Source organism: Artemia sp. Qi Xiang Cuo, chromosome 7 (genome assembly GCF_049724085.1).
Source record: "Artemia sp. Qi Xiang Cuo chromosome 7, ASM4972408v1, whole genome shotgun sequence".
Classification (NCBI taxonomy): Eukaryota; Metazoa; Arthropoda; class Branchiopoda; order Anostraca; family Artemiidae; genus Artemia; species Artemia sp. Qi Xiang Cuo.
Window position 1 is genome coordinate 10,577,115 of NC_142800.1, and position 24,316 is coordinate 10,601,430.

Genomic DNA, 24,316 nt, shown 5'->3' on the forward strand with positions numbered 1-24,316 from the left:
CTGAGAGAATCAAATGCTTTGTGTACAGTGTGACCTGCAAGCACAAGGCTTCCTCCTGATCCATAAAGCATCAATCAATGTGTGTGTGACAATAGACAAAGCATGAACACAACCAAGAAACAGCTGGAAACCAAGCTGATATGGCAGAACATAACACAGTGTGTTCAGATGGTCAAACAAGAACAGTTTCAAAAAGCTTGCAGAAAGTAACAGCCACTGTTATAGGGTGGGATAACAAGCACTGGGTTGCAAGTTTGTCTTTCTTTGGTATTGAAGTGAGATCTCCAATCAAGTAAGAAGAAGGTAAAACTCCTTGGATCACAATCATTCATTGAAAAAACAATATATGAATAGTCAGTAGCAAAGAGCAATATGATCAATCAGAGTGCAAAGAGCTCTCACTTTATCTATGTGGGAAGATTTCTTATGTTTTAAGCACACCATTGCTTGCACTACAGAATAAACTAAGACAACAAAATTGTTTGGAGGGTAGCTACAAAGAAATGCATCAAGCTTTCCTTGATATTCAAACTGTAGGGAGGGATCTGGCCAAGAGAATTCAGCAGATTCCACTTGAAATCAGGAACATTATTGGCAGATAGGTGAGCACTGGGAGGTTCCCCTGAGATGTTTCTTCTGAAGGAAGCTTTCTTCTGAAGGAAGCTTATCTATTAACTATCTGGTTCATATATGTGATGGTTCTTTTAGAAAATTCTGTTTGGTAGTAAGACAGAATCTGAAACCCAACCAGAACAAGATGTGGTGTCTAGCCATTTGGTGGTCCAAAGCCTGCCATCAAGCAAAAATCTATAGATAGATAAATTGTTGGAAAACTACTGATTGAGCTTTCCAGCTACAGATACAGTAATGCTGCATGGTGGATAATTCACTCCTTAAGATAAACATTGTCTAAAATAAATAGTTAAAATTCACATTTATTTTAATGCTGCATGTAATTTTAGCTACTTTCCAAGATAACAAAAGTCTATCAACTAGAATATTAAAAAAAGAAATATGTTTTAACATTTAAACTTAAACAAAGTTTACCATTACATCCTAGTCTACTTAAATGCAATTATTCTGTTTCACAACAGTTGTCTTAAATTGAATTTGTATATGACTAGTTTCTTTTTTGTTACTTTAAGATCCCATGTAAAAGACTGTGCAGCATTTTTTGGGATCTAATTGTCATTAATTATGATTGATGGTGTGCTATTATTTCTGTTCTAAATAATGCAAGATGGCACAAAATTTATATCAGTCTTGTTATTGCAACCACAGAAGGGATTGCAGTGCTTGGCAGTTTCATAATTTATGAACTTCTAAATGGTTGCATTTGTTGTAATCCACCATTTTAGAATGAAGGCAATTACTAATAATTTGTATCCTTGAATGGCATTTGCAGGGATCAGCTGCAGTCACTTTTTTGGGACCTGTTGCTTTTTGTCACTATTTCTGTCATTTTGTCACTAAAGTCACTTTTTTGATGTTTTGGACCTAATTTTTGGGTGAAACAGTATGTTATAGTTTACTGTTGCTGTGGCATAATGCATAAAAAGGTAAGTCTTTTTTTGATAGTTTGAACTGTATTTGAAGATCCACATTGTCTATGGCTGTGATAAATGTGGTTTGTGTGCATGTTTTAAATTCTAGGCTGTTGCAAATAGGATTAGTTCTACCATACCATAACTGCCTATGGTTCTTTTCTGGCCTTTGGTTCACTTAGCCTGGTTGCTTAGCAAATGGACAGTTAGGCTGAGATTCCTTCTGTATGTTTTCAGTGTTAGCCAGTTTACTTGATCTTAGACCATTTCCTGCAAAAGGCATGCATGCCCACAGGTCTGAGGACGTCAAAATGTAAGATTAAATTTGCGTTTTCATTGGTTTTGTCAGTTTGTATTTGTATTAGCTTTATGTGTTTTTGAATTCTGTCCTGAAACCCATTCTTATTTCAGGTTATTGTAAATAATGGGCAAGAGAAAATTTCTGGAGAGCTGGCTCAGTAGGGAAGATGGCGCTCAGCATAAAGTGAAAGAGTGGTGCACAAAAGGGAGTGACAATGACAGCTTGTTCTATTGTAAAGTTTGTAAAAAGACACTCAGAAGCCAGAACCTTCTTCAACATGCAACTGCATGTTCACAAGATCACAAAAAGAATGCTTCTGTCATGTTAAACCAGCGTCAGTTAAGACTTGCAGCATCAGCTCCAACTGGAAACCACCCAAACTTGCAGAGTGGCAGTAGAGTACTACAAAAGAATCTGGAAATGCTCTGTGACTGAGATGCAGCATCAAGGTTGGAGATAGTTTGGGTTTTAAAACTATTGCTAGTTCTTTTGCCTGCAGCTTTCTGTTATCATATTGCCAAGGGGTTCTGAACAATGTTCCCCAATGATATACCAGAAGGCTTTTAAATGCAAAAAAATGACATACTTGTTGATCGAGGCTATTTATCTGGGTTTTCAAGAAATTCTAGTCAAAGACATCCAGAAATCTGACTTTGTGCTGGAATTTTATGAAACAACAAACAACAGTCGGGTAAGGAGCTCCAAATAAGAATTAAATACTGGTCAAAAGAGTGGAAACAAGTGGTTACTTGGCATCTTCAGACATATTATATGGGACATGCAACCAGTGAAGATCTGAGTAAGACAATCCAGCAGAGTATTGAAGATGAAGGAGTTTCACTTGAGCGATTGCTAATGTTTGCAAGTGATTGCCCAGCTGTCAATTAGAAAGTGTGGTCAATTGTAGACTCAGAAAAGAGAAAAAGGTATTCAAAAGGCCTATTTAATATCAGAACCTGCAACATTCATGCATTGCATAATGCATTCCTGAAAGGGCTGCAAGAACGTGGGGAGGAGTGCTCTGCTATGATCATTGCTATTTGCAACTTTTTCAGCAGATGGCCAGCTTGCTCTGATGGTTTCAGCCAGTGCCAATGGAAAATTAAAGTTCCTCAGCATAAATTTGTAAAGCACGTCCCCACGAGATGGCTTACCATAGGGGAAGCAGCAAGCTGCTTGATCAAACAGTGGCCTGCATTGATAGAATATTTCCTAGAAATTATGTCAAAGAAAAATAGTCTGAAGTACCTCATGTCAAATGCAAAATATTTGAAAATTGTAAGTTGGCTAAAAAAGCAAGCAATGGAAGCCAAAATTGAGTTCATTGTAAGCTCTGCAGCAACTTTCACCACTTTTACTGGTGTATTTCAATGACAGGAGCCATTAATTCATGTGGTACACTTTGAGCTGAGATGGTTATGCACAGTTCTTTTGGGGCAGATTGTGCTGGCTTATGATGTCAATCTCCAGATCCTCAGTGGTTTTGAAGGCTTAGATTTTACTGCTGATGTTTACCTACAGCAACCCTTGTGTAATGAAAGGGTCCTGGCTGCCTTGGATTATTCAAAAGTTGTTCTGAAAGACAGGAATTTTTTTTGTGAGAAGCAGGACCTGCTGACAGTACCTGCTGACAAAATGCCCTGTGAACAATGAGTTTTTCCAACGCCTTGCCTGCCTAAGCCCTCCCAGTCTAGATTGCCAAAGAGCAAGTTGCAGTGATATCCTCCACATCGCAAGAGAACTTCCATTTGTGGCGGACATCAAGCAAGTCCAGGTAGAATGGTTGTTATTACAGTCAGATCCCATGCCACCACCCATGGAGAGTACTCGAATCAACAGCTATTGGCAAAAGATCCTGGAACTGAAAGCACCATCTGGTGAAACCAAATATCAGGCCTTAGGTTGGATTGTCTGGGTAGCTCTGTTGCTTGGTCATGGAAGTGCAGACATAGAGAGAGGATTTTCTTGGTCACCTCTGCTGATGACTAGCCTTCAAGCATGTACAGAAGAGCAGACACAGGATGCTAAGGCTTTTGTTGTGGATGTGTTCCACAATTGTTAGAACAGACCAGAGCATGTGCTGATCACAAAGAAGCTCCTTTGTCTGGCTAGATCAGCTAGAGCCAGCCATGAATTATACCTTATTGAGCAAAGACAGGAAGAATCAGAGAGAGTAAGCTTGAAGCTGAGAAGAAAGATGCTCAACAAGAAATCCAGGAGATGGTGTGGAAGAAGGAGAAAATAGCAGACCTAGATTCAGACATTGTATGAAAAAATGAGATGGTTAAACAGAAGAAGGAAATAGGCAATACCCTTCTGAGAGAGGCAGGGGAATGGTTGAAGAAAACTGTGGAAGAGAAGGACTTCCTGAACATTGGTCTTGCTCAAAGTCAGCTGGAAGCAGCATTAAAAGCTTGCTCTGAAGAAAGGGAAAGGGCAGATGATGCTGAATTGGTTGAAGTACTTGTTCTGAAGAGGAAATCTGAACTAATTGATTGCCTTTTGAAAAAGTAAAGAAGTGCTGACATAATATCCATGATGATTATACTTACTCTTGGTAGACGCTTGTTTTCCAATAACTGAAGTTTTGTCTTTATTGAAGTTCAGTTTTCATTCCTAGTACCATAATTGAAGTCGTACATTTATCGAAGTTATATAATATACCTAATGTTTCATTGATTTTGTAAGATTTTCATCATATGCCAATAACTCCCTTAAAAAATGGGGTTTCATCTTGACATGACTTAAGTTCCACCCATCCTTAAAGATCATTTCGGGGCTTCTTCTTTCACCAGTTTACAGTGGTAACTCCTGTAGAAAGTTCTAGTCTCTGCTAGGCAGAGTAGGCGTGGTAAGCTGAGTGATAAGAAGTTGTCCATCCCCCGCTCAATTCCAAGCCTAGAATCAAGTTTAAAGTATGTGTCTGTAATTAGGCTTCACTGTTGACTATTAGCGCATTAAAATTGTTTATGTTGCGTATGTTGAAATATTCAAGCTAATCATACATTTAATAAGGAAGTTTAGACAAACATATTGATGAATTAGTCCACTTTCTAGGTGGTATAATTAAGTGATTTAACTATTGATGTGGTGATTAGCTGTTCAACTACTGGGTAGGGTCTCTTACCCTATTCAAAAGTAAAGAAAATACTACTAGTAAAATTTTTAATGTATAGTATACAGCAAGATTTTAAAAATGGCTGAACCTGTAATGTATTTGCTATATATATTTACAATAATTTCCAAAATTATTCTTCTTTTGTATGTTGGGTGAAAAAGCAACCCTTTAGCTATAGACAGCAAAAGAATTGCATGTTTCATCATATCTGAAATCTTGTCATCAAGATTCTTATGAATTAAGGCAAAATTATATTATCAAAAAACATTTAAAACATGAATGAAAAAGCAAAAAAAGATGAAAAATCTGATTCATAAAAACTTGTTGTATAATATAAGATAATAATTTCATTTCTGTTTTTTTTTAGTTTTGGATATAGCCTTGGGCTTCATTTGGGATCATTAGGGGATGGAGTCAATTGTCAGAGCAGCTAATATTGTATTTGGAAGGCTTTTCAATTGAAGAATCCAATGACACTGTTATTTTGTTATTATAGTACATCCTTCAGATAAGCTGTAACACTAGAATGTTCCCAGTTATAGTGGCCTATAGTCCTAGGACAGAAGTCCAATAGAAAAATAAGAAGCATAAATGTACTACCAGGTTCCCTATTCTGTCCTCTTCCCAAATATAGTGATCACTGCTAATATAAATAGGACCCAGCCAGTAGCCTCCATAATGGACCAGATACACCCCTATGTTAGGCCTATAGGGTAAAAAAGTGTGCCAATTTTTTTTCTTTAAAATTGGCTTTCTCTGGCATTTGAACTAACTGTTGAGGGGAAATAAGCAAATGATCTATATGGTAAACCCATGACTTTTTATACAGGGTTGTACTATGTCTAGCTGAATTAGCAGGAGGGGCTAGGATTTAATTGCAGCAGCAAAAATTATCATATTTGGATAAAATAATGAATAGAGGATATAATGGTACATATCTTTTTTCCTATCTGATTTTTGCCCTTTACTATTTAACAACCAATTCTTTCAGGAATAAAGTCACAGCCGAGGCCTAAATTATGCCCAACAAAAATGTTTCAAAGCTCCCATCTCTACTTGTTTCTATTTTATGGCTTAGCAATTTGCATAGAAGACAGGCTAGACTTGCGTCTAACTTCAGAAGATAAATGCGCTTTTCTCTTACTTTGGTTTGAGTCTATTATTCTTTGACTCTAGGTTTCGGAAACAGTTCCAATGATTTAAGTGGGTTAGGGTTTTAAGCCCTATTAAAGCTATTGTTTTTAAATTTAAGACTGGTTTTTCAAATTCTTCGAAACCTTTAAATCATAATTAAGCAAATTTATAAGACTTCAGACACTTTCCTTGGGCCCCATTTATGGAGTAGGTATTTTTCTGAAAGCTTCATAAAGTAAACAATAGTGAATCACAGTATTCTGAGGTTCAAGGAGGAACCAATGACATTGTGTATATGGTTGGCCAGTTATGTCCTGAAACATTTCAATGTTGATTATTTTAATTTAATTTCCTATGTTACTGTATGCCTTCTTTTTGTTACTGCAAAACTAAGAGAGCAATTTATATTTGTTCTGACTTTGGAAGGCAATTCCAGTTCTTGATTTAATTACAGTTTTCACTTTCATTGTAAATTAAGTAAAAGCAATCAACCTGGTTTCTGTACAAGTCCCTATCTCCCTCCCTTTGGTAGCTGTATGTGTCTTCTAATTTATTATCCATTAAAGTGGGGATTTTTTTTATGGAGAATAGAACAAGGATCTTTATCAAGGTACTATAAATTTCGCTGGATAGCTGGTGTAAGACACTGCCTGCCATAAAAGCACAATGCTGGTCATTTCTAAAATTGGATGACACCAAATGAGTTAATTTACTATCTCTTTACTCAGACCCATACACAAAGAATTCTTGTAAATAAAGTTCGTATCGAAATTTTTCCATTTTTTTCAAATTTGTTGGGAACAGGTTTGTCCTAAAAATCCTAATTGCTACAGTACAAATATTTATACCATTACAAAACAAAAATAAGTAAATAATCATTGGATTCAAAATAATCAGGCAACAAATTTTATTATTTTTTCTTCTTCTGTTTGCTAGCTTGTGGATATTTTGTTTATGAACAGGCCAATTCTAGATTTTCACCAGTTTCAAATTTGACAATAAATGTAAATTTTGTACTTGGCTGGAAAAAGCCCATTTTTGTATTGTTTATGCTTTTTTTCTTTTTTTGTGATTTTTTTTGTGGCATCTTTATGTTTTAGCTAGCAAACTTCTTTGTTAGATTCCAATTTTATGGCAATTTTAGCTGCAGTCTATAGTTGTCATGTATAGATTTTGTTTACCCAAGGTGAAATTATTCTATATGATTCAGTTCAATATAGTTCAGTTTTTCATAATTAGATCATCAAAGGTCAGTGTCTTTTAGGGAGGGAAGGAGTCAGTGTAGGTACTTCAAAGACTTTCTTGGGGCATAATCAGGCTGTACATCCATTCCCAATTGTTTTATCCACCTAACTCAAGTACTGTCCACAATAGCTAAAATTACATCATCAAAATTTTGTCTATTGTTAATAAAATTATAACAAGATATAGAGATATTATTTTCCCATGACTATATTACTCTCAGAGATATGCTGTATTATAAATTTCTCTTTAAATAAGTTTTTAACTTAAAAAATAAGTTTTCTTTGGCTCTGTGACATGCAGTGATGTCTATTCAGAAACAGAAATTAGACACATCAAATGGACAGACATAAAATGTGTCAATATGGTTCAGTTTTTTCATAATTTGTTATCTAACTATATTTGGAATAGCATGCCATGCAAAGTTATAGCATTTCCACCATCATCATTGAAGAATAAAATATGCTAATTCCCTAAAATGAATTTAGCCTGCCAAAAAAGGTAAAAGCTACATAAAAAACAGCAACAACAAAAATTCATAGTTTCAAGTTCTACTTCAAGGCCAGGACATTTAGACATGAAGAAATGTATACAATATAGTGTAATAATTATTACAACTGTAGTTATTATTACAACTGTACAACTGTAGTTGTATAGTAACAGTTATTACACTGTAGTTGTAATAACTACAACTGGCTATAAAATCTTAATGGATTTGTGAAAACATCTCTTATGTTTGACAACTGGCTTCCTATTCTGGCTTCAAATCCCACTCAAATTATTGCGGTTGTATTTTTAAATCCTTGCGCCCAAGAAGAGTAGACTCTGACCAATAACAAGGATGACAGTTGCAGTTCTATGTTGTGTTGCTAAATGAATTGGGAATGTAATCTTAGAAGTAGTTTTGATCCTACAGTTCTGATTTTAATGGTATCCTTGGGAGGAGGTGGCGGTAGTATTCCCTCGTACAAGATATTTTTCATTTATTTTTGAGTTTTAACATTGCTCTACTTTATTAAAAAAAAACATTTATTTAGTTGATTCAAAGGCAGAATAATAATAGGCTCAAACGGCTCCCTTAGGTCACTTCACCCAGAGTATCACCTAAAGAAATTGTTACAGTCATGATGTAGGGGGTTCAAACCCCATAATTTGCTTGTTTTAGCAAAAGGGGACCTTTTCATGTTTAATGTGCGAGGATTTACAATTGCTAGAAGATATGAAAACAAAAGAGTGGAATGTACATAAAAATTTTATAGAACTTTCTTTGTATGTAGTTTGTTATAATTGGACAACTAAAGCTTTGGAACTATTTTCTCCCTTTTCAGATTTCCCACAATCACTATTATTTTTTTGGAAGCCAGTTTAGTCAGTAACATAATTTTTTTTCGTAATTTTGGCATGTTTCAGACACTATCTGAAATAGCTTACTCACATTACCCTGGAATCTGATTTACATAAGTTGTTATATAAACCAGATAGCTGAAAAATAGTATGTTTCAAAAAGTAGCATTTAACTTTCATAGGCAGCGCGATAGTGCTGCCTAAGTAAAGAACAATGTGGGCACAATGGATTATTTATTTATTTTTTTCATTTTTTTTTCTCCATACCCGGGCACTTCGTATCGAAGGAGTTGTCGTAGAAACTTCGAAAAGGGCTCATTCGATTGGAAATTGGAGTGGCTAGTGCCCTTTTTAATAGTCGAAAGTGATCGGAGGGCAACTAACCGCCCCGCGCCCATGGTTCCCCCAAACACATCCAATCAAAATTTTGAGATGGTCATTTTGTTCTGCGTAGTTGATTTCCTGATAGAAAATATCTTCTTGAGGAAGACGCTCCCCTACAACCCTCGGGGTAAGGGTTGTAAGTTATGCCCTGGGGCTATATAAGGTTTTTATAGAAGGCGTTGTCATAGAATCTTCCAAAAAGAGTCATTCAACTGCAAATTCGAAGTGCTAGTGCCCTTTTTAATAGTCGAAAGTGATTGGAGGGCAACTAGCTCCCCCCCCCCACGCCCATTATTCTCCCTAACACATCCAATCAAAATTTTGAGATAGCCATTTTGTTCAGTGTAGTTGATTTCCTGATAGAAAATATGTTTTTGAGGTGGACACTCCCCTAAAACCCTCGGGGCAAGGGTTTTAAGCTATGCCCTGGGGGCATATAAGGTTTTCATGGAAGGTGTTGTCGTAGAAACTTAAAAAAAGGCTCACTCGATAGAAAATTCAAATGACTATTGCCCTTTTTAATAGTCGCAAATGATAGGGTGGCACCTTGTCCCCCCCCCACGCCCATCAGTCCCCCCAACACATGCATTCAAAATTTTGTTCACCGTAGTTAATTACCAGATAGAAACTATGTTTTTAAGGAGGACAATCCCCTGCTACCCTTGGGGCAAGGGTTGTAAATTAGGACCTGGGTTCATATAAGGTTTTTTATAGAAAGTGTTGTCACGAAAACTTCAAGACCTACTCATTGAATTGGAAGTTCAAAGAGTTAGTGCTCTTTTTAATAGTCGAAAGTGATTTGAGGGCAACTAACCCCCCTCTCACGCCCCACTTTTCCCCACGCAGATCCAATCAAAATTTTGAGATAGCCATCTTATTCAACGTAGTTTTAAGTTCTGTAAATTAGGTCTTTGAGGATGACAACCCCCTCACAGTCTTCAGGACAAGGGTTGTAATTATGCCCTGGGGGCATATAAAGTTTTTATAGAAATTGTTGTTGTAGAAACTTCAAAAAGGGCTCATTCGATTAGAAATTGAAATGGCTAGTGCCTTTTTAAATAGTCAAAAGTGATCGGAAAGCAACTAATGCCACTTCCACTCCCACCATTTCTCCAAACGCATCCAATAAAAATTTTGTGATAACCATTTTGTACCACGCAGTTCAAAGTTATGGAAATTATACCTTTGAGGTTAATCCTCCCCCCACAGCCTTTACAGTAATGGTTGTACGTTTTTCCTTGGAGACATGTCAGGTTGTCATTGTAATCTTTGTTGTAAGACCTCGAAAAGAGACTCAATTAATTGAAAATTCAAAAAGCAACTGTCCTTTTTAATATTAGAAAGTAGTGTGAGGGCCACTAACCCCCTCTCACACCGACCGTTTCCCAAAACACATTCAATCAAAATTGTAGATAGCCATTTTATTCAACGTAGTTGAAAGTTTTGGAAATTAGGTCTTTAAGGATGACAACCCCTCCCCCCCCCACAGCCTTCAGGGCAAGGGTTGTAAGTTATGCCCTGGGGGCATATAAGGTTTTTATTGAAAGCGTAGGAACTTCAAAAGGGTTCATTCAATTGAAAATTGAAAGGGCTAGTGCCTCTTTTAATAGTTGAAATTGATTGGAGAGTGACTAACGCCCCTCTGACGCCCACCATTTTCTCAAATTCATCCAATCAAAATTTTGAGATATTCATTTTGTTCAACGTAGATGAAAGTTTTTGAAATTAGTTCTTTTAGGCTGATAACCCCCTCAGAGCCCTCAGTTTAAGGGTTGTAAGTTATGCCCTGGGGGCATATAAAGTTTATATAAAAAGTTGTTATAGAAATTTCAAAAAGGGCTCCATTGATTGGAAATTGAAATTGCCATTTTTAATAGTTGAAAGTGAGTGGAGAGTAGTTAACCCCCCTCTTACGCCCACCATTTCCCCAAAAACATTCAATCAAAGTTGCCATTTTTAATAGTTGAAAGTGAGTGGAGAGTAGTTAACCCCCCTCTTACGCCCACCTTTTCCCCAAAAACATTCAATCAAAATTTCAATTCAAAGAAATTGCCATTTTTAATAGTTGAAAGTGAGTGGAGAGTAGTTAACCCCCCTCTTACGCCCACCATTTCCCCAAAAACATTCAATCAAAGTTTAGAAATAGCCATTTTGTTCAACGTAGTTGAAAGTTCTGGAAATTATGTATTTAAGGATGACAAACCCCCCAGAGCCCCAAGGGCAAAGGTTGTAAGTTCTGCCCTGGGGGCATATAAGGTTTTTATAGATAGAGTTGTCGTAAAACTTCAAAACGGGCTCATTCAATTGGAAATTGAGAGGGCTAGTGCTCTCTGTAGTAGTCGAAAGTGATTGGAGGGTAACTAACCGCCCTCTCACGTCCACCATTCCTCCAAACACATCCAATCAAAATTTCTAGATATCCATTTTGGTCAACGTAGTAGAAAGTTGTGGAAATTAGGTCTTTGAGAATGACACCCCTACCCTCCTCAGCACTCAGGTCAAGGGTTGTAAGGTATGCCCTGGGGCATATAAGATTTTTATTAAAATTTTTGTCGTAGAAACTTCAAAAGGGCTCATTTGATTGGAAATTGAAAGGGCTAGGGCCATTTTCAATAGTTGAAAGTGACCAGAGAAAGACTAACGCCCCTCTCACGCCCACCATTTTCTCCAATCAAAATTTTGAGTTAGCCATTTTGTTTAACGTATTTGAAAGCTCCGGAAATTAGATCTTAGAGGATGACAACCACCCTCACAGCCCTTAGGGTAAGGGTTGTAAGTTATGCCCTGGGGGCATATAAGGTGTTTATAGAAAGCGTTGTCGTTTCCAAAAGGGCTCATTCGATTGGAAATCGGAAGACCTAGTGCCCTTTTTAATATTTGAAAGTGATTGGAAGGCTTGACATTTTTATAGTAAAGGTCCATGGGTATAATGTATTATTTTTTGTTCTTGTTGTTGTTTAGATCAGGGCACTTCGTATCGAAGGAGTTGTCGTGGGAACTTTGAAAAGGGCTCATTCGATTGAAAATAGAAAGGGCTGATTCCCTTTTTAATAGTCGAAAGTGATTGGAGGGCAACTAATCCCCCTTACAGTCCCACCCTCCCACGCCCACCCTCCCATTTGCCCATTATGTTTAAAAACTAGGTGTTGCCTTAAGATTAAATAAAAATGCACTGTGATAATGCTAATTCCCAATAAGGCATCTCAGTAATATCCCAAGAACGACTGAGGGTATTATGTTCAAACTTTCGGGGCTACTTCTGCTCTTAAAATTTAACCAAATGAAAATAGCGTAAGTGTATGCAAGCTATCAAAGAAAGTAAACAGATTTTTTTGCGAATGGTGTCAAGTTTTCCATTTCAGGTCAACTAGAGGAGGTATGAAACTAAATTAAACAGTACTATTAGTGTCCAGATTTTTAAAAGGGTGTAAGTTGTTAAAAATTGCTAAAATTTTTTTTCCAGCTTACAAATACTAGTCCAAATTATAAATTCTTAAAAAACGAGGACCTTAAAAGAGTTGATTACTTCCTCCCTGAAACGACTGTACCAATATGAGTCAAACCGAAATTAATTAAGAAAAACTTTCCACAAAATGAGTTTTTCAAAGGAAAGTAAAGAACTTCATTAAACAAAAAAAGATCAAAAATAAAATCAAATAACCTACCAAGCGTGAAACTACCACAAATCAGCATCGATAAATAAATGAAACCCAAAATGAACAGAAATTAGGCCTACCATAATTAACCGAGTTAAACTCAAAACGAGAAGAAATTAACATAAGTTGGGCGCAAAACCCCTATGCCTTCCCAATGCCAGAACAAAACTTGCACTTTACTGAAAAAAATATGAATGTTTTTACTTTTATAACTTAGTAAATCAAATAATATTAACATTTTGATTACTAAATATCAGTATATGTATATTAAACTGACAATGTACATTCATTTATATTTTTTCACTTTCAAATAATCAAGTCATCAGAATCAAAATCTTGGTGTAGCTGGGTTTGAACTCATGGTCCTATATCATAATTCAGAGATTGTCCCTACTACAGGACAACTGACAAATATTGTTGCTAAGAAAATGAAATTCTTTATCTCTAGGCCCTTCTTCTGATCAATTTTGTATGAGTAGGGATTCTAGTGGCAGCAAAGACCTAAGTTGCAATAAAGTATAATGATGCCTTAATCAACATATATATCTGTGTGTGGTAGTTGACAAATAGTCCCTAAACTGTTTCCTCTTTTCTAGGTGTTCCTACAATTGTTCCAACAATGGTTAACTTCACGCCTGTAAGTTTTGCACCAGCTGTAAGTTATTAGCTAATTTGATTGCTTTGCTTTTTTTGGATTTCTTTTTTTTTAATATGCCTAGATAAAAAAAAATATTCAAAAAATTATGTAATATAGTCTCTAAAAGATGTACCTTTTTCAACTTGTTGATTGACATGGTGTTATTTACAGCTTTTTCTTTGTAAAAGTTAATAACTTCGATTTTTTAAATAGTTTTAATTTTTGTGGTTACAATTACAATGTCACCATCATAACTAGTTTTATATCACAATAAGGACGACTAGTATAATTGGCTATTCTTATTTTTGACTTCTTAATATTACATATAGTCTACCATTTCAATTGTAAAAATTTTGTTTATTGCTTTTGTTATCAAGTTTGAAATTATTAATTCAAATTCACAAATCTGTTAAACATTTTTCAATGTTTACGTAGACAGCTTGCATATTTATTTCAAGCTGGTCTTTTATATTGAAAAGATATATGTAATAAATATTTATTACTTAAGTTAATTCGTAACATATCCTATATCTATTTTATGGCTCATGTAAGTCCGGTTATGGTAACCCGCACGAGATTATTACAAATGCAAATTATAGCTTAATTCTTAGACTTATTCTTGAGCTTCATATCTTGCAAACCGCCGTGCAAAAAGTGGGGTTGCATAGTAGCAATACTACTTGGCAGTTTTCAAATTTGTTGGAAAATTTTGTCGGAAAATAATACTTTTACATATAAGAATCCTTTTTGCTCAAATAAGAGCAATCAAAACAAAATTTATACCCGTAAAGTGTCGCCAGCTTTTGGAATTTTGTCGAATTCTGCTACTGGCGGCTTTGGAACTTTTTCTATATCTGCTTGCACATTTGTTCAGGCGCACACTGAGCTGACCCTTAGAGGAAAATTATCAGAGGATTTTTCCAGGGGAAGGGAGGGGGCGGGGGTGAAATAAAAAGCTAGAGGTTAGTCCATTCTTAGGCTGGAAAATTTGGTGTTTTTTTCTGTGGAGATAGAAGTGTCTAGGAGTAGGCTAGTTTGACATAGGCGAAATACAGGGATCTCCACCCCCCCCCCCCAATTATGAATAATTTTAAAATATCTTAGCCGGATCAATCAAATAACAAAATGGTTTGTGAGGCCCATGTGTCTAATTCTAATCTTTTGTTTTATCTGCACCCATAAACTTTTAAAAGGGAAAGCTTCCCATGTCTCCTGAAAGTAGGATGGTAATTGTGAAAATCTTGTCATCTAATTCATGCCATGACAAAAACACCTTACCAAAAGATAGTAGATTCCTTAAATGGGATTGTTCTTCTTTACTAATCCTCAAAACAACCATTCTCAAACTATGCAAATCTTTGGAAGATCCATGTTTTTCTGTGAGTTGCACAATTTGCTACTTATTTTGCCTTTAATTAACTTGAATTTGAAGAGTTAATTAGCTTGAATTTAATCATATGAAGATTTAGCTGCTTCAAAAGAATTGAATTCAACATTTGTTAAAATGTAAAAGCATAATATTTTGAAATATCGTCACCTTTTAATAGTATTACACTAGTGTCTGTTGATCAGTGAAAAAAAGAGTGTATTTTTGCCAAGGCTAGATTACATACTCTATTATATAATTTAACGTTTCTATTTGACATTTTGTATGGAAAATATGCCATTGATGGAACTGAAACACAACCCACTGTGCACTAGACGAATGTCATACTGATAGGTGATGATGAATTTTCATTTCATCAATCATTTCATCATCTCAATCATTTCAATCATTTCATCATAGCCAAACAGCTCAGTCTCCAATTTTATAAACTCCTAATAATAAGTTTCATGTTAACTTGAATTAATTTTGAATGAAAGATTTGCTACTAGTAATTGTTGAATTGTTGTTTGGCAAATGATCATATTCTTATAAAATAATTTCAAAGTAATTTATAGACAAATTAACCAGGCTAAAGAATAGCCTGAAGGTGCCCAAGGTATTTATCCTGTCAAGATGTAAAAACCACCTCACGGAGGCCGAAAAATATGTTCAAGTAGATACGAAAATAATTCAGACAACAGTTAGTTTGTCCTTGAACTTAAAAATCTTAAAAACACGAAAGGTAATAGTTCTGACAACAGTTAATTTGTCCTTGATCTTAAAAATCTAACAAAAGGAAAAACAAAGGAAATAGTTCAGACAACAGTCCGGTTGTCCTTGAACTTAAAAGTCTAAAAAAAGGGAAAGAGAAACGTATATTTTTGATACCATATTTCCAACTGTTGATTTGGAGGTAATTGTAAACTATGTTTTAAATATTCCGGGCTCAACTATGCTTTTCAAATGTGTGGTTAAATATACAATTCCTATTGTTGCTAGAAAATCCTGCGTAACTAAACTATTTCAATTTAGTGTAATTTTTTTAAGGATTGAAGATCTGGATTTATTTACGCCAATTTCACGGAAAAAGATGCTGTTTTAAGTAAAGATATATAATTACATACATAATCATATAATTATATAATATCTTAATTGTTATTAATATAATTATAATTAATAATCATATAATTAATTATATAATAATTGATATATGATTAAAAATAATCAATATACGCCTAATATATGATTATATTAATTATATAATTAATGTAATTAATAATTATAATTGTATTAAGTCCATAGATATTTAAGTAGATTCGTAAGGTTTGCAGGGGGCCATATGACCCTAAATCTTGTCCTGGGTATGTTCTTTCTTAGTGGTACTGTCCTTTATTGTTTATTGACATGTAGAATTTGGTAATTTTTGTGTAAAAGAAATAAATTACATTTTTTGTCCCCAGATTTTGTTTTAAACTCAAGCCAAGAAGAGGCTTGAAGAGAGTCGTGAGTGTGTGAATATTGCTTGTTTCTTGCTTTTTGGGGGTAATTTATAGATGCTATTTTTGATATTTGTCATTGCTGTTGGAGTAATTTACACCAGTTTCAGTTGATGTCTTTTTAGTTAAAAATGCTAATGAAAAGAATTTTTATTGTTGCTTGTACATAGTTTGTTTGGTACTTCTGTGAAATAATTAAATATACTTCTTTAATTGGTTTCCCGTTTCACTCCTCTATGCATGGCTGTTCGAAGAAGGGAGCGATTGGGGCAAGCTGCCCCGGGAGCTATGGCTGGAGGGCGCCGCGGCTGATGCTTCTTTTACTTATGTTTGAGTCGGGAGGGGAGTGTGGTTAATTTTGCTCCCTGCGCCACCAACCCTAGGAACGACCCTGTCTCTTTGAGACATTTCAAAGCACTTGTGTTTGAGAATATCCCAAAGAGGTTCAGGAAAACTTTGTTTCTAAAGAAGCAGTAACACTGAAAAGACAACAATTGAAAACTATTTGCTGTTTTGTCTGGTGGTGGTTAAACAGACTAACAGTGGTAAGCTCAAAAACAGAATGCAACAGTTTTTTTATGTTGAGTATTCTCCTTTATTGGCTTCAATGAAAATGAATTCAATGCCGCCCATGACCCAAAATAAAATACATGTTAGATGTTATAATGCTATAGCTGGTATCACATCATTTTTAATTTTGTTTGTACTGCTATTATTATTGCCTCTATTGTGCTATAACGTAAAAAATGAAATAAAATCAGTTTTTGAGCTTGTCCCTATTTACATGGTAAGAGGAAAAAATTGGTTGTGGTCTGTTTGACTTCTAGTCTTTTTTTTCAGTTGCATGGTAGCATAATTCCTTTACCTATATGTGATTGATCCTTTCTTTATGTTTCCACATTGTTACTCATCTCAATGTCCACTGTGAAGTTTTTTTGCCGAGGCTATGCCTTAATCTACAAATAAGGGGGAAGGGGTATAGGACTGGCCAAATACCTAAAGAACTTCCATCATCTTTGTATTTTTTTTCCCACTAGAAATTGTGTTTCAGCTTGTACTGGCTGCTTATCTGATAAGCAAGATGTGCATAACATCCCAAATTGCAAGGGTTGGGTGGTAACAGGTTCAGGGTTACTCACACTCGGGAACACTAAAGGTCGAATGAGGAAACGTAGCAAACGTCGTATTGATTCTGATTGGCGTCCGTTCCATCCTTCAGGTTTCATGTGAACGTGCTGGGTCTAGACTGTTTTTCCTTGTTATATGAAGTACTTCAGGTGGTACATTGCTGGGTAAGTTTATGTTGTAACCTATGGGACATTACATCCGCAAGAGTTATCATAGGGGACCCCCCCCCCTGGATTCGTCTTAAGTTTAACCATTAATGGAAAACCGTGATTTTAAAACTTTTTTTGATTATAAAGGAACCATATTTTCATCAGTGTTACCATATTGAACCGTGAAAATAAGTGAACAAAACTAATTAGTTAAATGTGACTATATTTTTCATCCCCAAAAAGTCAAATCCCGAAAATGTTTTTGATTCTCTAAGATAACTACACCTTCTAAGCAAAGCAACACCTTCACCTATTTTGTGCCATGTGTTTTAGCTTTTTTTTGTGGAGTTTTCACTCATGTGTCTTCTTTTTAAATTGGGAACCTACTATTACTGAAAATACATGACTGCTTACAATGGTCTGTTTTCATTAAAATTGCGTTCCTACTTCTTCATTTTTTAAGATTTACATGGTTTTTTAAGTTTCTACTTGATCAATTCAAAAAATCAGATTTCATTGTCCTTGGTACGTTGAAATTGTAATTATAAGCGGTGGGCATTTTGACTAAAACAAGGAAGAGCCAACTTAAACTTCTTTTCTGTAAATACTGTGTTAGCTGTTTCTTCTGCGAAAAGCTGTTGACCTGCAAATGCATTGTTGTGACAAGCAATGGTTTTTGTGCCCAATAAATGTTACCGAAAAATTGTAATTCCTGGTAAAAATACTGTTCAAAGAAGCTTCTTGAAGTCCATCCTTGGGACAATGGAGACCTTGTGGCTCAATCTTGAAGTAATACATACCGTACTACTCATCAGGCCCTATGCTGATTAATGTGAGGGTGTCAATCTCAATAATAAGTGGCACATAAACTGGGTATTAAGAACTTGAAAAATTGTGTTTGGTCAATAGACTAAGTAGTACAATAGGTTTCTGAAAAGGAACCCACAAAGAGGAAACATTTTAAGAGCAGAAAAACCATTTCAAGATAAAACTAGAAATTCTTAGCGATAAATCAGCTTTTTAGGAGCCAAATTGAAAAGCTGCTTCCTCTGTTTCCTTTATATCATGTCCTTAGTTCTTGCTGTATTGGTTAATTTCATTTTTTGAGCGCTGCATTTCCTTTTTACACAAGACAAATATACAAATAAAAACAGAATTTATTTGATAATTTGAATATTAGGTGCTAAAAAATCCAAGAAAAATCTAGGATATCGGGGGGCTAGGCCTGTATAATTACCAAACTCACTCCTATCACCTTTCTTATACAGGGGTTTGATTAGGGTTTTTCTAAAATCGCTAGTTACTTCCCCGTTTTCCCAAATTATATTCATAATCTTTAGTAACTTATTTTTAATCTCATAACCACCATTAAGATAAAATGGCCAGGCCTTTTCAAGATAAAACTAGAAAGTGTTAGCATTAAATCAGCTTTTTAGCAGCCGAAATGAAAAGCTGCATCCTCTGTTGCCTTTTATGTCCTTACTTTTTGCTGTATTGGTTAATTTTACTTTTTGAGCGTCTCACTTCATTTTTATGCAAACTGTTAAATGCATGTGGTAAATATGTATTATTAATATATGTTCATTTTCTTCATTCTACTATATTTTCTTTTTATCTACAGTTCTTCATAATAATGTTGGTCTTTTTCCTAATATTTTTGCTGCTCTAAATTTAAACGAAAGCATTAGTATGGAAATGATTTTTAGATCCTAGTCAACATAGTGTTAACTAGATTTAAAACATCTCTGTTTTTCCCTTAATTTTTTATGCTTCAAAAAGTTTTTGATTATAGGAAGTTCAGTCTTTGTTTTACTATTTCCCCCTTATAGGTTATACATACTATTACTCAGCAGCAGACCTTTCGACCTCGTGCACCTGAAATGCGGCCTATGATACCTATTCCAGACCCCCCTTCTACGGGACCGGTCATCACCGTCTTTGTCGGTAATATTAGTGAAAGAGCACCAGATGCCATGATTCGTCAGATGTTGACATGCTGCGGACCTGTTGTGTCCTGGAAGCGGGTCCAGGGTGCTTCAGGTGTACTGCAAGGTAAATAGCTATAAATAAATAATGTAAATCTATTATATATAATATATATAATGCAAATCTATTATATATAATATATATAATGTATATCTATTATATATAATGTGTATAATATTATAATATATTATAAATATGTAATATTATATATATATATATTTTTTTTTATTTATTTATTTATTATATATATATATATATATATATATATATATATATATATATATATATATATATATATATATATATATATATATATATATAAACTATAAATAAATAGTGTTCTTGTTGAACAATAGGTTAAATTTTTCATTTGTAAAATATGATATAATAATAGCGTTCTTGTTGAACAATAGGTTAGATTTTTCATTTGCAAAGCATGGTATAATTTATTTTTCAGACGTGACAGAGCTGTATTAATAATAACAGTAAATTTATTATAAACCAGACAGTGAAAAATAGTATTCGATGATCACATCACAAAAAACATTCAACAACACATCACATAAATAATAAATGTAATATAAATATTATATAGATAATTAATAAATAAATAATATAAGCATTGATCTTTTCTCTCTTTCCACAAAAAAAGTACAGAGACAATCTTACGTTGATTTCCTTTCTTTAACACATCATTAACAAATCTGCAATCCTGAACCATTATTATTTTTTAGTATGTCTGCAAGATCATCTGGAACTCAGATGTATCCATCCCTTCCTCCCAAAATATACTTCTCACATCCTTCACTCATTATTTACATATGGGGCAAGTGTAGTCCGCATCTAAGGCTGGCTATTTTCTTTGAAAAGCTCTCCTTCTTTTTTTAATGGTAGAAGATTTGCTCGAATCCGAAACCAAGCTCCTAATATATCTGCCGGGACAATCGAGTCACATTAACTTGAAAGTCAAGCAACCATAGGAAAAGTTCAAATAACCGAGAGCAATATCTCACTATGCAGCGGAAATCTGAATATCAAATCTGTTGGACCATAGAAAAAGTTCAAATTACCGAGAGCGATATCTCACTATGCAGCGGAAACCTGTTTATCAATAGCGGCTTTGTGATTTCGATGCGGTTTTTCTTTTGTGTGTCTTGGATTTTAGCACAGTACCGTCGACTCTCATTAATTTGAAACTCAAGGGACTAGAGGAAAAGTTCAAATTAATGAGATGTTCAAAATAAAAAAAATTTCTCTGCTTGGATTCAGTTAGCTTTGCGATTCAGCTTTTTCAGTCTTATGCAAGCTCTGATGGTAAAGGTCAGGTTAGATTATGTTAGTTTAGGTTAGATTAGATTACGTTAGGTGAAATTTGGTTCTAAATATCAGAAATAAGTTGAAAACCTAAGCTAACCTAACCCTACATAACCAAACCTAATCTCTTCTGACCTATCCTGTCATCATCAAACTTTGCATTAAATTGAAAAAGTTGACTGGCAATGTTGACTAGATCCAAGGAGTAAAAAAGGTATTTCGGACATTCACCGGTGAATGTCGACATTCACCAATTTGCGGATACTTACTGTAATATATACATATAAACTCTTTTATTTAACTTGTTAAGCACATATGTATGTTAAAAACAATACTGGCGAAAAAAAAAATGATTTTGCAAAGTAATAGGCGATTTTTTTTTTTATGAAGCGACTTCTATCTTACACTGTCCAATTCATTTTCAATGATGATGCGAGCTGTAAAGAAATGATCACTTGTTTCTGTTCTGAGAGAGATAGGGTGCTTGTTTCTGTTCTGAGAGAGGTAGGAACGTAAGGTGCTGATGGATAATCTTGCCTTTTTTAATGTGACTGGAGTGAGTGTTTCTCCTTTTTTATCGTCCCCTTGAAAAATCAACAATTCAGCATCGGTTAAAATCATTAACCGCCAAATGAAATATTGCCAAATGTGAATATTTGTCGTTTAATGATAGGTTTGACACGGGTGATTTAAATTGCCGTGATTTTAAATCGTTTTTGTTATTCGCCGTGTTTCTAGTCTCAGGTGGCTTGGGATTTCGTTATGTGATTCAGTTTTAGCTATCCGGCGAAAAACTGTATCTGATATTGAAGACAAATTAAAAATGGTTTATGCTAAGATAGTTGCTAATCGTGGTCGTTATAATAGGCTTTGTGTCGCGAAATTTTACTCGACTTTTTGTGATCATGCTATTCTTTTTGTGTCTGGACTTTACCCTCTGTTTCGAGAAAGCGATCTGAATCTAATCCGCATTTATTATTTCCGGTACTGTAAGTTTCTTCTTTGTTTGCCACATTCCTACCCTAATAGAAAAATAATCGCTCGGTTTGGTGTTACTCAGCACCATTTGGTGTTACACAAACAGCACCATCATGAACATGTAATTACTTCTGATACGTGCTTAAGGCTGGGCCCTCATCATCGCCTCATCCGGTTGTTTAGTGCTGTTTGATATTTTTGTTTAGTTATTTATTTGTCATTTTTGTAGTGAATTTTTCTTGCTTTCTTTTTTTATTACTCCACTATTTTTTCCATTGTATGTGGGTTATAAATAAAATAAATAAATATAGATAATAATGGACAGTGATTTCATTGTCCATGTGAAAAAAATCCTCAAAGGTAAACTCATCACAGTTGGGTAGAAGTAACCACTCTGTGTCAAGGGGGATGGATCCCGTTAAATCTCGTGACTGATAACCGTGCGGGGTTTTCTGTTTCCTTAGCAAACTCACTTTTTTTTAGCAGTTATGTAGAGTATGTTATGTAGTTATGTAGAGATTGGTAGAACTGACATTTTTCCAGATCTTATCAATTATAGTTATAGTGATCAAAATGGTTATGTTCGCATTCTCACTTATCAATGCTATCCAGCAGAATTTATGTATTTTTACATAGTATTGCCAAGCAAGATGACCTCGTTAAAAATTCAAATTATCAAGTGTTTATTTTTCAATTTATCAAGTGTTTTTCAAGGGACCGCGAAAAAAGTTATAATTATTGAGACATTCAAATTATCGAGGGTCGACTGTATATATAATTTGAAACTACATGCAATACGAAAAATTCTCTTTAACCTGAGTTTAGAACTTAACTTCTTGTATCGCCTTAGTGCCTTGATCCAAATCTGGATTGCTAGGTCTTTCGACAGGAAATATATAGAGTGAGTGTTTTTTGTTTTCTAGTGTATTTTCATGTATGATGTTTTTTTGTATTTATTTTAAAAACTTTCCACAAAACTAAGTTTGTTTTTTAAGCAAAGAGTTCCATTAAGCCAAAAATGAGAATAAATAAACTCAAATAATCTTCCAAGCGTAAAACTACCACAAAGTACCATCAATAAATGAATGAAACCAAAAACGAACAGAAATTACAATAAATAACCCATTGAAACTCAAAACGAGCAAAAATTAACATGAGTGGGGCTGATAACCCCCACGCCTTCTCAAGACCTGAATATAATTTGCATTTTATTAAAAAAAAAACAAAAACCTAAAACAAATGACCGTGGAGTGTCAGTTTAATATATATACTGATATTCATTCCTTAATGTTTTTATAATTTTAATTTATTAAAATGAAAAAAGTGAAAACAAATTCAAATTAATTTACTGAAAAAATGTGCATTGTCAGTTTTTATACATGTACTGATATTTATTCCTTAAGTTCTTAATTAATTTTTGATTTCTTAAAGTTATAAAAGTGAAAACATTTAAAAGAACTTTTTTTCAGTAAAGTACAAATTATATTCTGGCTTTTAGAAAGCATGGGGTTTAGAACCCTACTCATATTAATTTCTGCTCGGTTGATTTTGCAACCCTCGTCCTGAGGAATGGGGGGGGGGTGTTATCCTCAAAGACCTAATTTTCAGAGCTTTCAACTACGTTGAACAAAATGGCTATCTCAAGATTTTGATTGGATGTGTTTTGGGAAATGGTGGGCGTAAGAGGGGGGTTAGTTGCCCTACAATTACTTTCGGCTATTAAAAGGGGCACTAGCCTTTTGAATTTCCAATCGAATGAGCCCTTTTTGAAGCTTCTTCGACAAGGCTTTCAATAAGAACCTTATATGCCCCCAGGGAATAAATTACAACCCTTGCCCTGAGGACTTTGGGGAGAGTGTTCTCGTCAAAGACATAATTCTACATCTTTCAACTATGTTGAACAAAATGGCTATCTCAAAATTTTGATTGGACGTGTTTGGTGAAATGGTGGGCGTGGAAGGGCTTTTAGTTGCCTTCTAATCACTTTTGACTATTAAAAAGGGCGCAAGCCCTTCCAATTTCCAATTGAATGAGCCCTTTTCGAAGTTTCTACGACAACTCCTTCGATATGAAGTGCCCTGGTCTAAAACCAAGAAACCAAAAAAAAAAAAATAATACATTGTGCCAACATCGTTCTTTACTTCGGCAATTAACGTGTTCGTATCTTGTTTTGATATATTTCAATATCAGCCTTAATATCCCTTAAAAGCTTCACCTTAACACTCATAGCTTGCATAGTAGCAGTATGCGCGTAGAACCTTCAACATCCCCTTCAACACACGCTGAAGGTTTCAACTTATGCCACAAACTGTTCCTGAAGCATTTCTGATACTTCATCTTGACATTCTGTGTGGGCATAGTTTGTTTCAATTTAGTTCCAAACAGTTTCAATGTATTCCAAATTTTTCCCATTAGTACCTTCTGTTTTAATAGCAGCAGCAGTTGCAGTAGCAGTAGAATTGATAATGGTAGCTTAGTGTTAGTAGCAATAGTAGTAGTACGGGTAGAAGCAGTAGAATTAGGATGTAAATATTTCCTT

At 34.8% G+C, this 24,316-nt stretch overlaps 1 protein-coding gene across 4 annotated transcripts in view; it reads left to right on the top strand.

Annotated features, from left to right (window-relative positions):
- LOC148949930 (RNA-binding protein 25) overlaps positions 1–24,316 on the top strand; it is a 132,010-nt gene that overhangs the window by 9,397 nt on the left and 98,297 nt on the right. The window contains exons 2-4 of one of the 4 annotated variants that reach the window (XM_089092020.1): positions 13,320–13,378; positions 16,187–16,229; positions 19,329–19,551. In XM_089092020.1, coding sequence (XP_088948146.1) covers positions 19,380–19,551 — 172 coding nt within the window. In that variant the 5' untranslated portion in view covers positions 13,320–13,378; positions 16,187–16,229; positions 19,329–19,379. Of the gene's footprint in view, positions 1–13,319; positions 13,379–16,186; positions 16,269–19,328; positions 19,552–24,316 lie in introns of all 4 variants that reach the window. The other 3 variants (XM_089092019.1, XM_089092018.1, XM_089092017.1) reach the window with 3 other exon arrangements.